At 36.0% G+C, this 19669-nt stretch overlaps 2 protein-coding genes and 1 pseudogene across 4 annotated transcripts; all 3 read right to left on the bottom strand.

Moving 5' to 3' along the window:
• Positions 1 to 284: 284 nt before the first annotated feature.
• Positions 285 to 4010, bottom strand: LOC100811877 (uncharacterized). The gene is made up of 5 exons (XM_003529797.5): positions 3702 to 4010; positions 2616 to 3346; positions 1692 to 1931; positions 1414 to 1505; positions 285 to 1057 (listed from the first exon to the last, which is right to left on the bottom strand). Exons 2-5 carry the CDS (start codon positions 3261 to 3263, stop codon positions 430 to 432), a joined length of 1608 nt encoding a protein of 535 aa, XP_003529845.1. The 5' UTR covers positions 3264 to 3346; positions 3702 to 4010; the 3' UTR covers positions 285 to 429.
• Positions 4011 to 4511: 501 nt separating this feature from the next.
• On the bottom strand, positions 4512 to 7509 carry LOC100812422 (ABC transporter B family member 19-like; annotated as a pseudogene).
• Positions 7510 to 9538: 2029 nt separating this feature from the next.
• On the bottom strand, positions 9539 to 17800 carry LOC100812963 (uncharacterized). 3 transcript variants are annotated; one of them, XM_006583112.4, is made up of 11 exons: positions 17455 to 17795; positions 16712 to 16880; positions 16427 to 16609; positions 16216 to 16315; positions 16078 to 16108; positions 14822 to 14864; positions 14527 to 14679; positions 12668 to 14387; positions 11246 to 12560; positions 10355 to 10438; positions 9539 to 9968 (listed from the first exon to the last, which is right to left on the bottom strand). In XM_006583112.4, the coding sequence occupies exons 2-11, from the start codon at positions 16768 to 16770 to the stop codon at positions 9904 to 9906; spliced, it is 3753 nt and encodes a 1250-aa protein (XP_006583175.1). In that variant the 5' UTR covers positions 16771 to 16880; positions 17455 to 17795; the 3' UTR covers positions 9539 to 9903. The 3 variants fall into 3 exon arrangements, with proteins under 3 accessions (XP_006583175.1, XP_006583176.1, XP_006583177.1); XM_006583113.4 differs by lacking the exon at positions 10355 to 10438 and having other exon boundaries at positions 17455 to 17798; XM_006583114.4 differs by lacking the exons at positions 9539 to 9968; positions 10355 to 10438 and having other exon boundaries at positions 11546 to 11770; positions 11865 to 12560; positions 17455 to 17800.
• Positions 17801 to 19669: the final 1869 nt, after the last annotated feature.

Here is a 19669-nt window from a genome sequence, read left to right on the forward strand (position 1 = left end):
TCAAGAGGGATTTCTGGTAAATAACCTCGCTGAAACTTTGATTTTTAACCAAGTCTAATAACATTGTATGATCCAAGTAGCTGATTTCATCTTACAAGGTGTGTCAATCAGTAAATCATGTAACAACTAGGCTTTATTTGAACGCCTGTTATTTCTTGTCATTATAAGGCAAATTGATATTAACTTCAATATAGTCTTTCTTATTCTTGCCACAGATGGTATACATATATGATATGATATCACATTACATTTTGAATAGCAGCCGGCCAAGCTTCCATTGGCCATATATGATATGATATCACATTACATTTTGAATAGCAGCCGGCCAAGCTTCCATTAGCCATGCCTGGTTCAACCAAATAAGATAATTTAACTTATAAACAACATTAAATAGAATATATTGCTTTAAAACATATCACTGTCCTAGAATCAAGCTCGGTTTTCCAAAGCAAATGCAGCAGAGTCAACATGTAGAAGCAAACAAGAATAAACTTTTTGCTTCAATCTGTCAACAGTTTCCACCAGCTCATCATTTTCCAAGTTTGAAGTGCTTCTCAGTTTTTCCAACCATTCATTTGCTTGCTTAAGGTGTGACAAGGTGAGAGCTATATTATTGGCATGTTCCATTTGCCTCCCTGCACTGTCCTTACTCATCTTCCCCCTCTTGTCTCGGGAGCTTGTGGAAAACCAGACATCCAATGTTTTTTCCAAGTATTTCAAAAACCATGATCTTGTTTCAATCAAAAGGGCTTCTCTCAGCTCATTTATCTCTTTTAGACCATTTCCTGTTACCCATTCTTGTTTCTCAGCCTCGGATAATTCAGGTGAGTATTTTGGAGACTTTGATGAACTTTTACCGGGCACTAAATCTGATTTCTTGTCAGTTTTGTCTGTTTCTGTAGGAGAAGAAAATTTATATAGTTGAAGTGATTTATCTTTGTGTGGAGTTGTACTTGTAAAATTTGACTGGTCCATGAGTTCTTGGAAGGAAAAAAACTTATTCAGTGTGCCATGAGGGTTCTCTGATGCAGCTGAAGCGCAGATGTTGGCAAACATACTGAAAAAGAAAGAGGCATTGTATTTGACACCATTTTTTTAAAATTTAATCCCTATAAAAAATTATATTCTAGTTCCTACATAAAAAGAAAATTACAAATCAGTTTGACTTATTTGCCAAAATTATGTTTGTGTTAGATTTTGCTGAGTTGTCTATATTACCTTTGCTGAGAAGGCATAGTGCCATGTAGGGCCAAAGGTCAGCAAAAGTCTAATACCACTATCTTTATAATTTTTGGGTGATCCCAAGGTATCAACATATATCAGTAAATATGGCAACCAATTTTTTAATTCCTTAAGTAGCTAAATTTTGAGTAAGTAATGTGCTAAAATTAAGACCGAAAGTTTAAAAGATACCTCAAAAACTTGACAAGGACTGCAGTAGCAGTAACTTCTCTTTGAGCTTCAACAGCAACCTGTGAGGCTAGATGTTTCCTTCTAAGCAATTCCTAGTAAAATGTGGAAATTTGTATGATTGTTAACAAAAATTCATTTAACGACTGAGATAGCATTGCATTACTAAACAAGACATATGAGATGAAATTTGATTTAATTTGTTCAACATAGGGATGTTAGTTAGCATGCTGATAATAATATTTATCATTCAGAGAGGGAGAGAGAAAATTGCAATGCACCTTTCCAGGCCTCAGAAGGCTGGCTGGCAAAGAGGACCATGGAATTGCCTCTGTGCTATAGCTTTTATCTTCACTGCTGGACAAAACATTCAAGTTTGTAGTTTCCTGTTTAGTAGAATTACGTTTGGCAGATATGCGCTTAGGTGACATGACATTCTCCTGGATGTTAGATTGAGCAACCCTTTGCCTTGGTGAAGGTATTTCAAGTTGTAGACTACGAGTTGTATTCACTGAGAGTGTCTGTGATGCTAAAACCAATCATTATCAATATCTTAATTTTCATTATTACCTATTTAGCATAGTATACAATTCAGCATTGAACTTTGCAGCTGAATTGTTTTCAGTTCCAGGGCAAACAAAAAATAAAGATAATGGAATTACTTTTTCTATCCTCATTCTTCATATGTTTGTTATGTCACACTACATTTTTGTCTAACTGAATATTCCCTTTATGGTAATGTGTACTTCCGCAGCTTTGACTTATTTAATCATTGTTGGAGAAAAATCTTACTTGTGAGAGCAATGCTAGAGACACACTGTACATCACTTTCCATTATAAATGTCAAACTTATTTATTCACCAAAAAACATGTCAAACTTATTTAACTAGAAATCTGCTTATAATGAACAAGGTTTATGACATTGTTGCAACTAGGTATAGGTAGTTAAGCGGCTAACAATAGGTAAGTTATTGGTTAAAACAAGTATAGTATTTGGTCAAATAATTTATTCAACTGGTTATAAAAGTCATCTGTTATTCTGTTTATTTAAATTCTTTATAATTTTCATTCTAGGGGCCAGTTATAGTTGTTGCCATGCTGCTTTTAAATCCAGACCACACTATAACTATATAAAGGCCAAATTCTAAAACCATAAATTCTTGAGACTTAAAAAATGCAAATCCAAGATAAGAATCATACCTGACCTGTAATTTCTTAAGTTTTACTTTTGCAGATGCCACCTTCTTACTATCTACACCATTCTCAAAATCATTTCCTTTTCTTTCTTCATTAGCATCTTGCACATTCACATTTGAGGTTGGACTTCTAACACCTCGCATGTACCTGGATGCAACGGCAGCTTTTTCCTCTTTAATAACAATCTTCTGCCTTGGACTTTTGCTCTCTTTGGATTTTGTTGAATTCATGGATTTCGAGCGATTAACTCTATGATTATGATCAGATTGCACTGGACCCTCTGATGGCTCTAACAGTTGCATTAAATCCTTAGGATTTCCAATAAAAGGGTGCCGGCCAGGGACCGGTCTAACATCAACAAGAATAGGGACTGGTGTTCCAGCCTCTATCCTGTCCACATAAAAGAATTGACCAAGCTGCAACTTGTTATTCAAGATAAGCTCGTTGTCTTCCTTTGAGAGTGAGACATAAGTTGAATGAGAAGAGTCAGAGACTTTCAAGAAGAAACCTTGGTTAGGCCATAATTCAGACCCGGTTATTGCAGGCACAATGCTGATCACTTGCAGAAGGACTGATCTATATTCCCCATTAACTTTCACATCAGAATCCATACTTTGGAGAAGCTTCAGTAGAACTCCAGGAATGAGGGATGCCATGCCTCTTCACTTTCTTCTGTCTTATGGATTATATTATTCAGGGCTCAATAAAATTGCATGTCTGGTATATTGAAGGCAAGGAGCTGCATATCAAATAAAATTAATACATTTTGGTAGACACTTCTATAATTCTGTGCAAATTGACTCATTTTTTATATGGGTTGTAAGCCTATTATTTAAGTAGACAAATCCAGCCAATTTTAGTTTTCTAACTCTCTTAAACGTCCAAATACTGTTGCAAAGATGTAGCTAACTGAAATTGTCAATCTTATCATGTGATATTCAAAACAAGAAAATTAAGCATCAAGATTTCACCTCACTAATAAAATAAAAAGTACACAGCAAAACATTGGGGAAAAAAGAGTTTAATATACATGTGTGTTTGTTTGCATGTGAATATGTATGTATGTGTTTGCATATGTACATATATTATGTTACCTAAGTCAGAGTTGAAGCATGAAGTGCCAAAAGAAGTGTGAGAGAGAAGAATCAAAGATGCCTTGTTTGATACAGGGTTGTAAGAAATTCTGCAAACCCAGAAAGGACAAAGGACAACTAGTAGGCTTCGGAAATAGAATGCTTCTGATTGCTTTTCCTGTGGCTTAACCAAGATTATATAAATACCTTTTATTGCAGGCACGTTAACATCAAATTCTCTTGGCTTGAAAATCATGTAACAACAACACACTTTAGCGTGGGAAATATGATGCACTTTTTGTGAGACATGAAATGATAAATTAGCTTCTTTACCAAAGAATTATGCCTGCTAACCTGGTTAGCAATTTAATGGATATTATAGACTACATGATGTTGGTGGGGCTCAATCTGGTCATATGTCGTTTTTAGTTAGAGGCAATGTAACCACTGAAAGAGTTAAGAATACGCTCATGCCCATTTATTGCGTGGCCTCACTTGCATCATTATTAGCCCCCTCCATATTGAGCATGCATAATTGCATGTGCATTGTCATTATTTTACCATAATCAATAAAGAGTGCTATAAAAGAAAGTAAATAAAGACTTTTAGGTATTTTCTTTTGAAATTTACATAATCAAGTGGCACATGGTACATTTTTTTTTTTGTTTATTTGAAAAAGAAGAAAGCTGATCCATAGAATAAATTGTTGCACGATCCACTCTTCAAAACAGCCCAAACCAATTAAAGTGGTTCTTTCTTTTCTACTTTTATCCGATTGATTTTGGCCATTGGGCCATTGTGTTGTGTCAGACTTGCTATATATATTGACAATAATGTTACAGGCTCATATTATTAGGATCAAGAAAAGGCATTGGCTTCAGTCTCAGCTCGAACTAGGCTAGCATACAAGCCATTTTGACCTGAAGCCATGAGCTTGTCATGGCTCCCATACTCCACCACTTCCCCATCTCTCATAACTGCGATCTTATCAGCTTCTCTGATTGTGGAAAGACGGTGAGCAACTATTATGGTTGTTGCCTCTTTGGTAACCTTCTGAAGGGCTTCTTGGATGTGCTACTCTGATTCTAAGTCCAAGGCACTGCTTGCTTCATCAAGCAAAAGCACCCTTGATTTCTTCAATATGGCCCTGGCTATAGCAATTCTTTGTTTCTGGCCACCTGATAACTGGACCCCGCTTTCACCAACCTACTGTTAAAAAAATAAATCATATGCTTTGCTAATAGGAAAAGGTGTTGGAAAAATCATGTAAAAAAGTGATGCAGCATAAATTAGTATGGACTATTTTTTTGGCGGAACTTTAGTATGAACTTATGATTTAGAGTAAAGCTACTAATACAATTCAACGAGTACATAATAAATATTGAGTAATAAGTGATGCAGCATAACAAATTATGATTTAGAGCAATACTCTCTTTTGGACACATTTTTTAATTATTGGCTGAAATTTGTGAAAATTACTAAATTTGTTAGGTCTCACTTATTTAATGATTTTCACTATATTAACCTATAGTAAAAAATACATTAGAAGAAATGTGTTAGAGAGTGTATTACTAGCATCAGAAAACTCTACCTCTGCATAGAATTATTACCTGAGTTTCATATCCTTGAGGAAGGCCACTGATGAACTTGTGGATGTAAGCCTCCTTTGCAGCCTCTTCAATTTCAGTCCATGAAGCATTTGGGTCCCCAAATGCTATATTTTCCCTTATGCTCCCAGCAAACAATGCAGGTTCTTGACCCACCAAAGCTATTTGCCTCCTCAACCACTTCACATCAATCTCCCTCAAATCTATACCACTCATCATCACCTTTCCATGATCAGGATCATAGAACCTCTGGGTCAACCATATGACTGTTGACTTCCCTGATCCACTTGGTCCCACCAAGGCCACTGTGCTTCCACCTTTGACCTTTAAACAGAAATCCTCAACACAGTCACTTCTGGCCTAGATGGGTATGCAAATGTCACCATCTTGAATTCTATGTTGAACGGTTTCGATCTGTCTACTATCCTACCTTCTGTTCTATCATTGCCAATCAGTGGCCTACGTTTTATGATATCTTGAACTGCAGGAATTGCTGTAGCCGCCATAGAAGTATCTGGTGCCAAGCCAGCAAGTTGTTCCACAGAAAATTTAGAAAGATCTTAAACACTTCTCCAAGTTTTGCCTTGCCGTGTTCTACAAGGTATGCACCAAACGAAAGAGTTAATGTGTATGCTCCATACATGGAACCTTGAAACAACCCAAACATAAGACCTTGAAGTTGTGAACTTAATGATTTTCTCCTAGGTTCTGACAGGGTTCTTTCAAAGGACTTAACTATCTGCTCCTGAGCAGAAAATGTGGTAACCGTCCTTATGTTTGAGACTGCACCAGAAGCATGTTACTAGCTTTGGCATAAGAGTAGTTGTCCACTCGCAGTCCAGAATAGATGTGGCAAAGAGCACTTAGCCACTTTACTTGCAATGTCCTCAAATCATGACCATCCAAGGTAATAATCCCTACAAAGATATTGAAATTCAACAAAGTTAGTACAATTAACTTTCCTTATCTTTCACAAGATCTTTTGCAAATCATCATATAGTTTTGTTTACCTTCAATAGGGTCATAAAGCCTCTCTATGAGAGCAAAGATAGTGGACTTTCCCCCACCACTGGCACCAACCACTGCCAAAGTTTTTGAAGATGGTAATACCAAGTTAAGGGAATCAAATATAAGAGAATCAGGACGAGATGGGTATGCAAAACTAACACTTTTTAACTCAATCCTTCCACGAACACCAGAAAGCTTCCTTCCCTCAGGGCTATAGGAATCAATCTCAGGGATTCTCTCTATGATATAGAATACACGGCTAGCTGCAACAGTCCCTTGAGCAAATTGTGCAAAATATGAAAGTGTCAGTGCCAACCCTCTGTCAATTAAAAAAAATAGTTAAAGAAAGTGAGTTTAATTTGCATATCAGTGTAAAATATTTACACCATAAATCAATCAAAAATCATCATTGCTATGACTTTTAAGGTAATTGTTGTAAAAGCCAACAAACTTATAGTACAGGATGAGTTGTAATTGGATAACAATATAAAACCTCTTTACACAGTCATATATTGTTTACTCATAAACTTTAGTTAAACAAAGGAAGTCCATGTAGTCCTTAACAAACTACTTGAAGAATCATTTCTTTGTATAAAAAGTATAGTTAAATGTATTGGTTTCCAAATCAAGTGTATATTGTACTTAGTTAAAGAGAGAAGAAGCCACACCTTCCCCCTACATTGACACCAAAGAAACAAGCAATAGCAGAACCTCCATCAAGTTCATTGCTGGCAATTAATATAGAGCCATACCAGAAAGCCAATGCCCATGTTGAATACATTATTAAGTAGATCACACCCATGCCAATACCTTTAGCAAAACCAACTCTGTCCCCTATTGGAGCTGATTTTTGCAGTAGCTCAGCATATTTTCCAGTCAATTGCCTTTCTGCAACAAATGAAAACACTGTCCTAATTGAACCGATGCCCTGTTCCGCAATGCTACCAGCTTTCGTATAAGAAGCCTTTATCCAAAATAAATAAAAAAATCGAATGAACAAAATGTTAAGACATAAAACATCAAAAAGTGCCTGTGTTTTTATATCTTACTTCCTCTTTTGCTGTTAGGCCACCATAAAGTGCTTTGTAAGCCATTCCACAGAACATAGTCAATGGAGTGACTGAGAATACCACCAGAGAGACTTTCCATGATCTTTTAAACCCAACTGCGTAGCCACATATGAATGTAAATATATGATGAATGAAGTGGGCCATCTGCAGTGCCAGAAACAAAAACAAAAAAAAATGCATGTAAGTATTAGTGTCAACCAAAGTTGGAGCATAGAATAGAACTATGTTAGCATTCTCTTGTACCTTATCAAACTCGAGAGTTTATGTAAACTCGTGATAATAACAAAATATTTATAAATGACATACCAATTAAACGTTTTAACAATATAATAAAATAAAATAATAAATTATAAATTTCACAATACTTAAATAACTAAGTCTAGTAATACATCACTACTAGATAATAACTAGCAAATGTTAAGTTATAGATAACTGTTGTCGAAGGTTTGATGTTATTAGAGAACAAGGATTTGATGTTATTAAATGTGAAATTTTTTTTATTTGAAATCGACACATGAAGGTATGTTGAGTACTAAATAAACATAAAATAACCCAACACAACTTACATTTCAGTCTAATTTTTTTAACATGTTAACTCATTGACTTGGTGATAAACTCAAGAATCTACTGAATTTACTTAGAGTTTATTCAAAGTCTACTAAGAAGAAAATTTACACACGAGTCAACTCGTAGAAGATAAGTAAACTTGTAAGAGTTAGTGAATTAACTCGTGAGTTTGATAAACATCTTCTCTTGACTCACGGTGTTAGGAAAGTCAACTATATTCTATTATTCTTGTTATTATAATGAAACTTATAGTGAAACTTCCAAAGGATAGTATACTTTTCAGGGACGATAAGTTTTGTTGTAAGTTTCACACGATGCCAGCAGATCTGATAAGTCAAAATTAACTTGGACAAATGTACTGTAGGGAGAGGAATTTGGAGAGCAAGGTAGTGTACCAAGTGCATTATTTTGCTGCATAAATAATAGTAATATAGTACGTATAGTCCAAGAAAATCAAATAACCACATTGGTATCTTCTTTTTGTTGTTGATTGGCCGAAATGCTTCCTAGAAGAGAGATTGTGCCGGCTAACGTTGGTCCGGCTATTGTTTTTTTGTGGTAAATAATGTTTGTCCAATTTGAACTAACCCGACAGTCATGTCCTTGCATTTCTCATGAGCCATGATCATATTTTTTCTCTTTCTTTGCCGTTAAACATTTGATAAATTCCCAATAACCTATTCATTTTTATTTTTGTTTAACCAATAACCTATCCATAGTTACTAGTTAGAAGTATTAACTACCTGAAACAGCAACATGCACATTATTTCGTAACAAACTTCGCTTTAAAAGAAAGAGAACTACTTTACTGGAAGCCTTGTGCACTTTCTCAGAATTATTTGGCTTGTGCATGATTCAATTCATGTATGCACTGCCACAAACTAACGTCAAGTACAAGCCAAAGTATCTTTCTTTTCGGAGGTCAGCTGTACTTTTAAGTCTTTGTTATCGTAAAACTAGAATAAGAAGTTAATAGAAATGTGCCGTTAACAATGATTTGATGTCTACCACGTAATGTTATTTACACAATTTCAAACGTAGGGTATATCTAACTCAACAGGACTAACAAAAAACCATGGGGGAGCAACCTAAACTACTAAAAGCAAGTTTGAGCTGAACATTACAAGAGTTTACAAGTAAATATCACTCCATCTCGTGCAAGAACATCAAAATCAAAACCGGTTCTAAATTTTGGGACCAAATCTAAAGGGTGGGAGGAAAAAAAGAAAGAAGCTGATTTTAAGTATCCAAAAACGAATATAATAAAAGGAATGCGATTATTGTTCTTCCTTGTTCATTACTTCTATCGGATAGTTCCATGTTCACAAGTTCAATCACAAGACCCAAAGCAAAAAGTAATGGATGCAGAATCACATTGTAACGTGTATTTAATTAATAGCTGAAATTTTATTTACTGTGTGATGATTAACATGTAGTAACGTGTAACTATATCATGAAAATGAGCATTAATTAATAGCTGAAAGTTCATACAGCTAAAAGTAACAGTAAAGTGGCAAAGGATAAGTAGCCTATCATTCTTATTTGCTCTTTTCAAGGGGAGGGGGAAATAATCTTTTGAAAGCTACTGTTTTACTCCGCAATCAAATTACTCTTCTTAACTCTGACTGTACTGATTCATTCTAACATGAGTTCAACTCTGATATACATCACACAAGTAAATCAAAATAAACGAGCGAAAGAGTGCCACTACTGCCAAAATTACAATGACACTGCACCAATAGGCGACACTTCATTGACTACAGTATGCAGCATATATCAACACAACCATGACTAACTAAATCATAGGGGAAAACCTCATGAGTCCAAGAAAATATACATAACCCCCATCTCATGTATCTTTCATATAGATCATTGTATCGAGCCTACCTCTCTTTTCTGTATCATATTTAATATCACCCCCCTACCATTGAGGATGATCCAAATTACTTGCCAGGCCAACTCAGTGAAATTTCATCTGGGTTTCGAGTCACTACCCTTGCTTCGGAAAGTTGATAGTGAAAAGAATGATTTGGGAGCTGCACAAATTGAAGTTAACTTGTAACTATAATATCGTGTAAAAGATACTAAATCTATAGCAAAATAAACGGTTATCATTCTTGAAATCAATGAAAAGAAATCCAAAGCATATGTGAATCCCAAGTCTTTATTAACAATAGCATAAGATTATTTTCCCTTGAGTCAAGGTTACATTCTTAGCAAGACACAATGAACAATTCCAAGATATTGGCCCCCTAATGCAGAATGAACTACAAAAATCAATCAAATGCAAAGAAAGAGGACACTTTTAGAGAATTCCTCACAACTTGCACAACTACTTCATCAGCCTGACACATGAAACTATACCAAAAATGGATGAAAAAATGACCTATAATATATTGTCATTATGTTACCCAGGGATCACCTTTTAATGAACTTCCTGATATATGATCATCCCTCAGTTTAAAATGAGCAGGAGGTGCAGGGATAGAGCTTTGCAAGGATTGGACTGCAGGAATTAAGAAAATTATCAATTAAAAATTGACTGTACTTTTATTTTATCCATTAAACAAAAATGAAAGTTATAAAGAGCAGACATGAACATGCATGCTCAAAAGACACCGACTACTCTTAAAAATATAAGTAAATGCCCACTATAAGATAATACACCAATAATGTTTAATTTATCTAAACTTTAGTATGCAACAACCATCAAGATAATAATATCACATAATCCTTCAGTTAGATTTGTTAAATTCATATTCTATAAAAAGTTATTAAGTGGAGTCTCATAAGATTTGCTCCTAAAGTAAATGGCCCCTTCCTGTGTATGTATGAGTATAGATGTGTAATATAAACACATGCTGAGAGAAATATAGATATGGTCCTATGGAGGAATCGACAAAAAGTATTGTCTATATAATTCATCTACTCAACCATGATCCACAATGATAAGATAACCCTCAGTCTACATCTGAATACACTATCACCAAGGAAATGATCAAGTGTGAAAATAAGGGTGCAAAATAAATCAGAACGTGTCCCTTCATATTCCCCATCCAAAATGGTAAATTGGGATTTTCCTTGTTCATTCAGACCAATATTTATGGATAAGAGTCATTTATCTAAATGTGCAACCAACAATGGAAAGAAATCAATGAATAGAAAAGGATCCATTTCCTAATAGTAGGATAGACAAGACATTGGCTGAATTATAAAATAAAATAAAAGATGGTTTGCACTTAAATATTTAGAGACTAAGCAATAACCAAGCAGGTTGATCAATAAAAAGAAATCTGAGGAAAGAATAGATTACCCTGTTCATTGAACAGCTCATTTTCATTGAAGCTGTCATCAGAAGGATGACCATGAGAGAATCCCATTCTTGACTTCCTCAAGTCTTCTGATGAACGATTGGCCAGATCTCGGCCATCTTCAGTATCATCATCTCCTTCAGAAGTTGTAGCAGAAATCCAATCAGCCAAACTCTCTGATCCACGAGTTTTTCTACCAAACTTCAGCAATCGCTTAAAACCTTTAGTGACATCCTTGCGGGGTTGATTTTGGGATGAATTAGCAACAAGAAATGGTTTTTGAGCACTTCCCCATTTTTTCCTCATTCGGGCAGCATCATTGTCACCCTGGTTAAGAGAATGAGAATTCCAAGATGCGGGGCTTCCAATTGGAGAATCTATAGAAGCATCAATGTCAGATGACTCGTGCGGGTACGAAAAAGGATGAGGCACACGCGAATTCCATGACACAGGACTTCCAACAGGAGAGTCCTGCAGAGATCTTACACCATTGAATGTTGATGGAAACCCAGTAGCCATCTCGCCCCCTGAAATAGGATCTACCTGAGCAAGAGACCTAGTAGAATCACCAATTTCAGATCCAGAATTACCAGACTTACCAGATTCCTGGCTCAGACTCACCTTTCCATTATTATTATAAGCAACATCTTTGATAGCCATAGTTTCAATGTCATCCTGTTCCTCTGTGGCCATCCGCAAAGAATCTTCCTCATCAAATTCAAGGTCATCAAATTCTTTATTTTTCTGAGTATCAGATACCATTGATGCTTTCATCCGGATAGCGTTGCCGACAGAACCTGAACCTATGTTATTCCCTTTTTTAAGGAAAGACCTAGGTGATTGATCATAAGGGCCTAGATGACTCTCGCCCATATCAAATTTCAATGGAGACAAAACAATCCCATCTGAGTTCAAATGTGACAAATCCTTAAACTCTGCAGGATTAGCAGAACTTTTCCGTAACGACAGAGTTTGCCTTGACTTCTCTTCCTTTACTCCTTGTATCTCCTCAGTGGTGCTTTTGCTACGGGAATAGGTCCTTACCTGAGTGCGGGTTGTTTTACTAACTGCAGAAGAAGGCTTTGTATTTTCTTTTCTTAAATCAGAAAAGTTTGGAACAGACTGAGCAAGAGGATCGTCTCTTCGCCTGCCACCAGATGAACGGGAGACTGACACAGCTATTGTACGAGGTGTGCCTGAAGATATATGTCTGTTGGGAAAAAATTTCCTACTTTGCCTTGAAGCACCATAAGTCTTCTCTTCTGAGAATTCAGAAAGATCTTCATCATCTTCATTTTGAAGGGAATCTATTGGATGCTGTCCAAAAATGGAATTTCATGTTTATAATTTAAAAGCAAACTTTGCATTCAAGAAGATTAAAATTCAGCAGCCATCACAAAAACCATAAAACAAGTCAAGAATACCTGCTCTTTCTTAATATTTGATTTGAAATATCGAAGTTTCTCGGCACGGTAAGCACCTGATGCTGAATCTTGTCTGTTTGCAGACCCCGAAAACTTGACCTTCATTTCAGCTCTACTCCTCTCAAGGCTATCCTGCATGGCTTTCATCCTAGCTTCCTTCTCAGCTCTGTTCATACTCCAATCTTCTTGAAGCTTAGCATTCCTCTTCTTCATGTACTTTTCATAAAACTTTCCTCTAGAATCTTCACTCAAGTTAAGATCAGAGAAGTTTTGCCTCAAAGCATCACCATAATTCTGACTATCCACCATCTTAGTAACCAACTTAGCATCAAAGCTTGTCAAATTGCTAGAACTCGCAGCCACTTCAATCACATTGCTTCTGGAAGGCAACTGAGGAGTCGACTCCCCTACTCCACCTCTTCTATATTGTGACTGTTCCACATGCACATCGGCTGGCTCAACTCTCCTCACAGAACCAGACTGGTCCCCAGGAACCCTCAGTTTATGCTCAGCAAAAAGCTTTTCAAGCTCATCAGCCTTCATTTTCAGCTCATCATGCATCCCTTGATTCCCTTTAGATTGCCTCACCCTCTGGTGTTGCTGCTCTAAAGGTGGGGTTGAGGTTGCGCGTGCATTATCCTGAGTCTCCAAAACTTGTTTCATCTTGCTACTTTCATTAGCACCATCCCTTTTACCTTGTGCCGTGCTTATTTGTTGTTCATTTCTACCAGGTAATGGTTTCTGGTACTTCATTTTTGGGATTTGGGAATCCTCTTCCTTGTTAGGGAATGAAGAAGAAGAAGAAGAGTCCTCAACCTCATTCGGTGAAGATTGATCAACACGAACAGAAACATCCCTAAATTTGAGTCCATTGCCACCTTCGAACTGTGCTGATAGAGATCGAGAATGACTTCGGGATCCCCTAATAAGTGACGGTGCAACCACATGATTTTTCATCCCACCATAAAACTTCGCATCATCATCCCCAGAAGACAACATAGGACCAACAATAACAACCTCGGATGAACCCTTCTTCAATGTCGCCTCAGAAACACCACCACCCACCTGATCCTTAAACCCCCCATTCTTGTCCTCATCAAAAACTGAAACTTTCCCTGTTTCCTGAGAAGACCCTTGATCGGTTATCACAAATTTCTCCGATTTGTCGATTCGAACCTTATCTTCAGAAACGACAACGGACTTGGTTTCAGAAACAGAGGATGCTGGCGGGGGTAAGGGGCTGTCAAAGTCTTTCTTCTCGCCGCTGCCGTCGATGCTCATGTCACTAGCGCCGCTCCACCGGCGCAGCACGTCGGAGGAGAGGCGCCGGAGCTCCGGCGCCCTGCCTCCGGAATTCTCCTTCTGCTTGTTCTCAAAGAGGTTGATCCGGTCCTGCACGCTCAGCCTCCGCCCCGACGGAGCAGTCGTTGGAGCCGGAGCCGGCGACTCCGTCTCCTCTTTGGTGGGGGTGTCGCTGGTCTCGTCTTTCGAGCTCACGCTGGTGTTGCTACGTCGCAGCGAAGCGAAGTTGGAAATAGGCTTGGGCTTAGGTGGATCGATGGGTTGGGCCTGGTCCTGGGCTTGGTTGGGCCCATCGTCGTTGTCGATGGACATGTCAGAACTAACAGATGAACGGAGTTCCCTGTCATCGCCACCTGGCCAGTGACTGATAAGGTCCGGTCTTCTTTTGTACAGTGACATGTATTTAGTGCATGCTTCACTACACCGCCAAAAAAAAAACAAAAACATATTAAAATATTAATTAAACAACCACATTAATAACATTATTATTAATATTAATTACTACTTAGATGATTATGAATGAAAATGAAAAGTGTTAGTAGTAGTTAGTTAGTTACTTGAAGCGATGAGCACCGAATCGATCTGCGAAATGTTTGAGATGTGAAACGGTGTGGGGATTGAAACCGGAGGCTGATGCACGAGCACATGCTGTGGTTAGGTCTTGCCTAACTGCACTCAATCGTACATCAATTGCCCTTAGGAGCTCCTTTCTGTGCAAGTAAGTCATATGTACCAACAAATCAAAACTATAATACATTATTTATTTATTTCAACAATCATAAACTTCCTTTTATTTCAACTGTGCATGATGTAGTGTGGCTATATGAAATGAAGGAGGGTAGAAAAAGTTACGTGGTTGCATCTGCCACTGTTATGGCTCCTGCTCCATTCCCACCTGGAGAAAATTGAACAAAAATATTGTGAGCGTATCATTACCAATCATTCAAGAAATAATATGACCAAAAAGCATTTTCTATTTTCATGAATAATTATTTTGTTTGAAAGATTTGCCTAGGAAATGGTGAAAATAGTTCATCATTTCCTATATTGCAAGAACCAAAGTGTAAAAGCAACGTGACATTTTCGTAATTGCCTGTAAAAACAGAAAAACGTTTTTCTCAGACTAGACAAATCATAGAGTTTCTTCTTGTTTAAGACACTTTATCATTCTTTTTTCTCCATGTCTAAGCCCAGCCGATTCTTCAAGCATGAATTTCATTCTTCATTTCTACTTCTATGCTAGGTGTCAATATTGCAACCTTTAACCCATTTTTACATGCTCTCAACAATGTTGATAACGCAATTCTGTTGGGGCAATTAAGAACTGAGTACGGTTTTTTTACTTTTTCTCTTTCCTCTCTGGCTACACTTAACTTCATTTTTCTATCTATTCAGATTTAGAACCTCCATCAGGATGGCATGCAGTATAGGCTATCACCAAATTGGGCTATAATTAGACAAAGTATTACAGACAAGGAAAAACACTTTGGAAGTGCCCAAATACCTAAAACCAGTAGCTAGCACATAAATATAGCCTCAAGACTCTATGATGATAATAATTTCATTTCATGGTAATAACAATTCCATTTAATGGTAAACATTAAACAATGTAAAGTCCAGCATTCGTCAACTGGCCTTACTTTAATATGCTCAAAGGGGAAATAGAAGTGAAAGAAATGTGAAGATTAAGTAATGAACTTTGGCAATGATGAAACTTCCAAATTTGGACAATATAATGCCAGCCAATATAACTAAAAGTCATAACTGTACAATGTTTTTCATTTTTTGTACACAGAAAAGGAAACACTATTTTTTTCTCTCCATGCCTACATGGTAAGCAGTTGGGAAATGCAACATGGATGAAAACCCTTCCAGAGAAGACAGCGTATTACTGACCATGCAGACAAAGCCAGCTAGATAACTAAAGAGGACACTAGTTGTTTGATACAAGATACAAACAACTATTAATCTTTAGAGTTAAGAGTGGTAAATATTGATAAGACAAATTCCTCGGAGTGGTGGGTAAATAAGTGGTAACACAATCAAAAGATTAAGTTCTAATTTCCAAATTGTCTTTGGTTATAGGTCTAATTGCAAAGAAAACGTACCTTGTGGATCTGAACGCTGATCTCCTGCCCCCTGAAATAAAAGACATTCCAGATATCAACAAAAGAAAGAAAAAAAGTGGTTGCTTTGTTCAGTTGTTTGCACCAATCTTCTCTGTTTGATCATATCTCTGACATTACCTGAGCATATATTCTTCGTGCTGCTTCTAATTGGGACATCTCTGCATCAAAGGTATTGACCATTTCCAGAACCTCAGGCGTGCTAACATACCGCACAAACCTGTAAGCACCAACACCAATCAAATCAGAAAGAAAGCCATAATGCTCAGTGCATACAAAGGCATCAAATCCAATAAAATAAATAAATTTCCCATTTCATTGCATTTTTCACCTCTCAAATGTTCCCTTTGTAAACCACGTCTCAGCATTTTTATGTCTATCGATTTCAAGCTTGATTGATGAAGCAGCTAGAGCAACCTGCTCTTCTGCAACCTTTAAATGGGTCAAGAATGGCTTCACCAATCCTGATGCTAGTTTCTCAGTGTGTCCATCACTTGAAACAAGCAACTCGCATCTGCCCCATTAATAGAAAGAAAAGCAAGGAAACATGATTACAAACTCTAATCAACAGAGAAAAGTACATAACAACAACTAGAAAATCCCAAGTTGTTCGCACCTTGAATGCCTTGGAGACAATTGAAATACAGCATAATCAAGAAGCGTGTCAGACTTCATTTTTCCTTATTGAAGGTAACACCACACTCAATCACTCTTTGGATCATTTCACGTAAGCAAACACAATCTTCACCATCGTTTCCATTTGGCACCAACCATAATCAACAAAACTGCACACAAGAAATCCCAAAATCAGAATGTAGAGTCTGCATAAGCAAGGTAAAACATAAAAAGAAAGAGTAAAAGAAAAAGAAAACTTTTGCCAAATTCTGTGTCAGACGAGCAAGTGTGTTCAGTGGGTCATTTCCCTATTTGCATTACATTTCAAATCTACATTTTCAATCAAGTTGAAAATTGAACAAAATCAAGTAACAAACCAGATGCACATTAGGTAAATCCCACTTCTTTCAACCATTAACAGAACCATAGCACACCATAGATCCCAACCCAAGACCCAAAGTTCAAGCTTTTGCAACAAAGCAGAAACCCAAATTTGCCACAAAGAAATTATAAGGAATAGATCTGATTCAGCAAAAGACCGAACTTGACTAAAGTTACATAGATACCAAATAAACCCAAAATCCAATAGCAACTAAGCCAGACCCCAAAACTTACCCAAAAAAAAAAAAACACAGTAATCAAATAAATAACAGAGTCAAACAAAACATTATCACGGTTACACACAAACAAATACACATGCTGCAAAATAAGCAACAAAAGTGAACAAACCCTAATCATATTTACATTGGAAAATTTGGAGTGAAAATGTGGAAGGAGCGTGGAATTGAATATGAAGGGTATATATGGAGGTCCGAGATCTTCGATTGCGTGACCTGATCCTCCAATTTAGAGTTCAAAAGGGCACCAGCATTTGGCTCCTTTGTCTTTTATGTTCTTCTTTCTCTCTTCTTCTTGTTCTTCCCTTTTTGTGTCTCACTGTGGAGGAAATGAGCCTCTTTCTTTTCTCTCTCAATTTCTTTTCTTCTTTTTTTTTGGTTTTTTAAATTTTTGAGTTTTACGAAAACCCCACAATGAAAAAGATGGTTTTTGCTTTACTCATCCTTCGTTTCAAATCCCCCTCTACTCTCTCTCTACACCCTCTCTCTCAGTAGAAAGAGAAAATGACAATGTTCAGACAAAAATAAAAATAAAAACAAAAACATTGACCTTGTTACATTTTCAATTTGTAAATCAAACGTTAACGTAATAATCCTAATTAGCAGATAACAAGGTTTCAATTGAAAAAAAGAGTGTTGTGTTGTGATGAAAAAAATGGTGATGATTAACTGTGGCAGACTTCAACTTGACTGATGAAATATCCGAGGTTGTTTTTTCTTCGGATAATTTATTGTTCAAGTAATGGTGTTGGTGGTTAAATTTTAAAACGATAACTGTAACTAAAAAATAAATAAATTTAAAAAACGAATCATTCACACTCTTCCCTAGCCTTGGATCATTGGCCAACATTAACCAGGTTGCATTTCCCATAATTTTTGTCATATACTAACTTTATAATAATACTAATAATCATTCAATTTCGTGGCATGGGGTGTTTCATTTTCACCCTTTTAATTACTTTATTGTTGCCATCATTTGAGTATTTGAAATAGACGCATGTATTGGACAAAACGGACATTTTGGTAGTTTTGATTAAGCCGTGGTCAACACTGTGTGAAGCGTACACTGTTGTATTGTATTGAATTGCTTGAAAGTGTTTACATAATAATTTGGTTTTAGCAGAAAATGACAGTGATACGTTAATTAACTTAATTGCAGGGTCTTCTGAGACTGTTTGAAAGTGTAAATAATCTATCTTTTCACTTCGCAAACACTTCTCAAGTCTTCCACCAATCAAATCAAATGCTTTTCTTTAATACCCATATGATATGATTTTGCCGTTTTCAAATTCAGTATCTTCCATTTCACGTCCTCTTCTATCTATATACCGTTCGTTATTATATTAACAATATATTTGAATATTTAATGATTCGTAGAATAAATAACATAAAAATTAGTGTTTTCATTATTTAAATATTTTGCCATAAAACTCGTATAATTTTATTTTATTATTTGAAAAATGAAGCAATAACATATAATTAGCATTTTCATTAAAGTTTGATATTTATACACTCATAATCTAAAATAATTTTACATTTTCATTCAATTATAAACTTATTATCCTTAATTGTTTGTGATTATATAAAATTATTTTATATTAGCGGTGCATGACTTTTTTTTGCTTTTCATTATTATTTTTGTTTTTGAGAGGAGAGAAATTAGATTTTTTTTCATACACATAAATCTAAGAATCAAAACTTTAACCACATATTTAAGATATAAGATCATTTTCTTAAATATAGATTACATGTATTATTCCCAATAATGCTTCAGTCAAAGTGAAATGATTATACACAACGAAGTTCTCTCTTAGTATTTGATTATTGGTCATCTTAATCACATCATATTGGTTTCACATTCTTTAACTAAATCATTGAATAATTCGATTGCTATGTAATTACATTGAATTACAGATACTTTAAAATGAAAAAAAAAAAACAATCATTATCAATGCTGCCTTACACTTAAAATTAAAATGTAACTAGTGCTTCTTAGATTTTTCAAATAACAAATAAAGTAACATGAGAAAACCAGCTTTTGTAAATGAAAAGAAATGGAAAAATAATTTCATAATAAGATCAAAATCGTATTGTGAAAGAAAAACGACAAAACTTTATCATAGAATGAATGACTTACTATAATTTCTGTTGAAATCCACTAATGCTGCGCTTACGTATTTCGAATTTCTTAACTCTCATCACATTTTACTTGCTAATTATCAAATAATTCAGGCTCTACTAACATTCATTATAATGAATGGTGCACGTAAATCACGGTTCACACATTAAGTATGACGTAATCATTTCTTAAATTCAAATAATGCCTGAAGTGTTTCACATTA

Source organism: Glycine max, chromosome 7, assembly GCF_000004515.6.
Source record: "Glycine max cultivar Williams 82 chromosome 7, Glycine_max_v4.0, whole genome shotgun sequence".
Lineage (NCBI taxonomy): Eukaryota > Viridiplantae > Streptophyta > Magnoliopsida > Fabales > Fabaceae > Glycine > Glycine max.

Coding starts and splice junctions, on each gene's coding strand:
- LOC100811877 (XM_003529797.5), bottom strand. CDS start 3,263: ATGGCATCCCTCATTCCTGGAGTTCTACTGAAGCTTCTCCAAAGTATG. Junction 1,932..2,615: donor TAAAACTTAAGAAATTACAG/GTCAGGTATGAT, acceptor TTAGCATCACAG/ACACTCTCAGTGAATACAAC. Junction 1,058..1,413: donor GTCCTTGTCAAGTTTTTGAG/GTATCTTTTAAA, acceptor TTTCTTTTTCAG/TATGTTTGCCAACATCTGCG.
- LOC100812963 (XM_006583112.4), bottom strand. CDS start 16,770: ATGAAGTCTGACACGCTTCTTGATTATGCTGTATTTCAATTGTCTCCA. Junction 16,610..16,711: donor TTGTCTCCAAGGCATTCAAG/GTGCGAACAACT, acceptor TTAATGGGGCAG/ATGCGAGTTGCTTGTTTCAA. Junction 9,969..10,354: donor ATCAGGAAGTTCATTAAAAG/GTGATCCCTGGG, acceptor CAATTTGTGCAG/CTCCCAAATCATTCTTTTCA.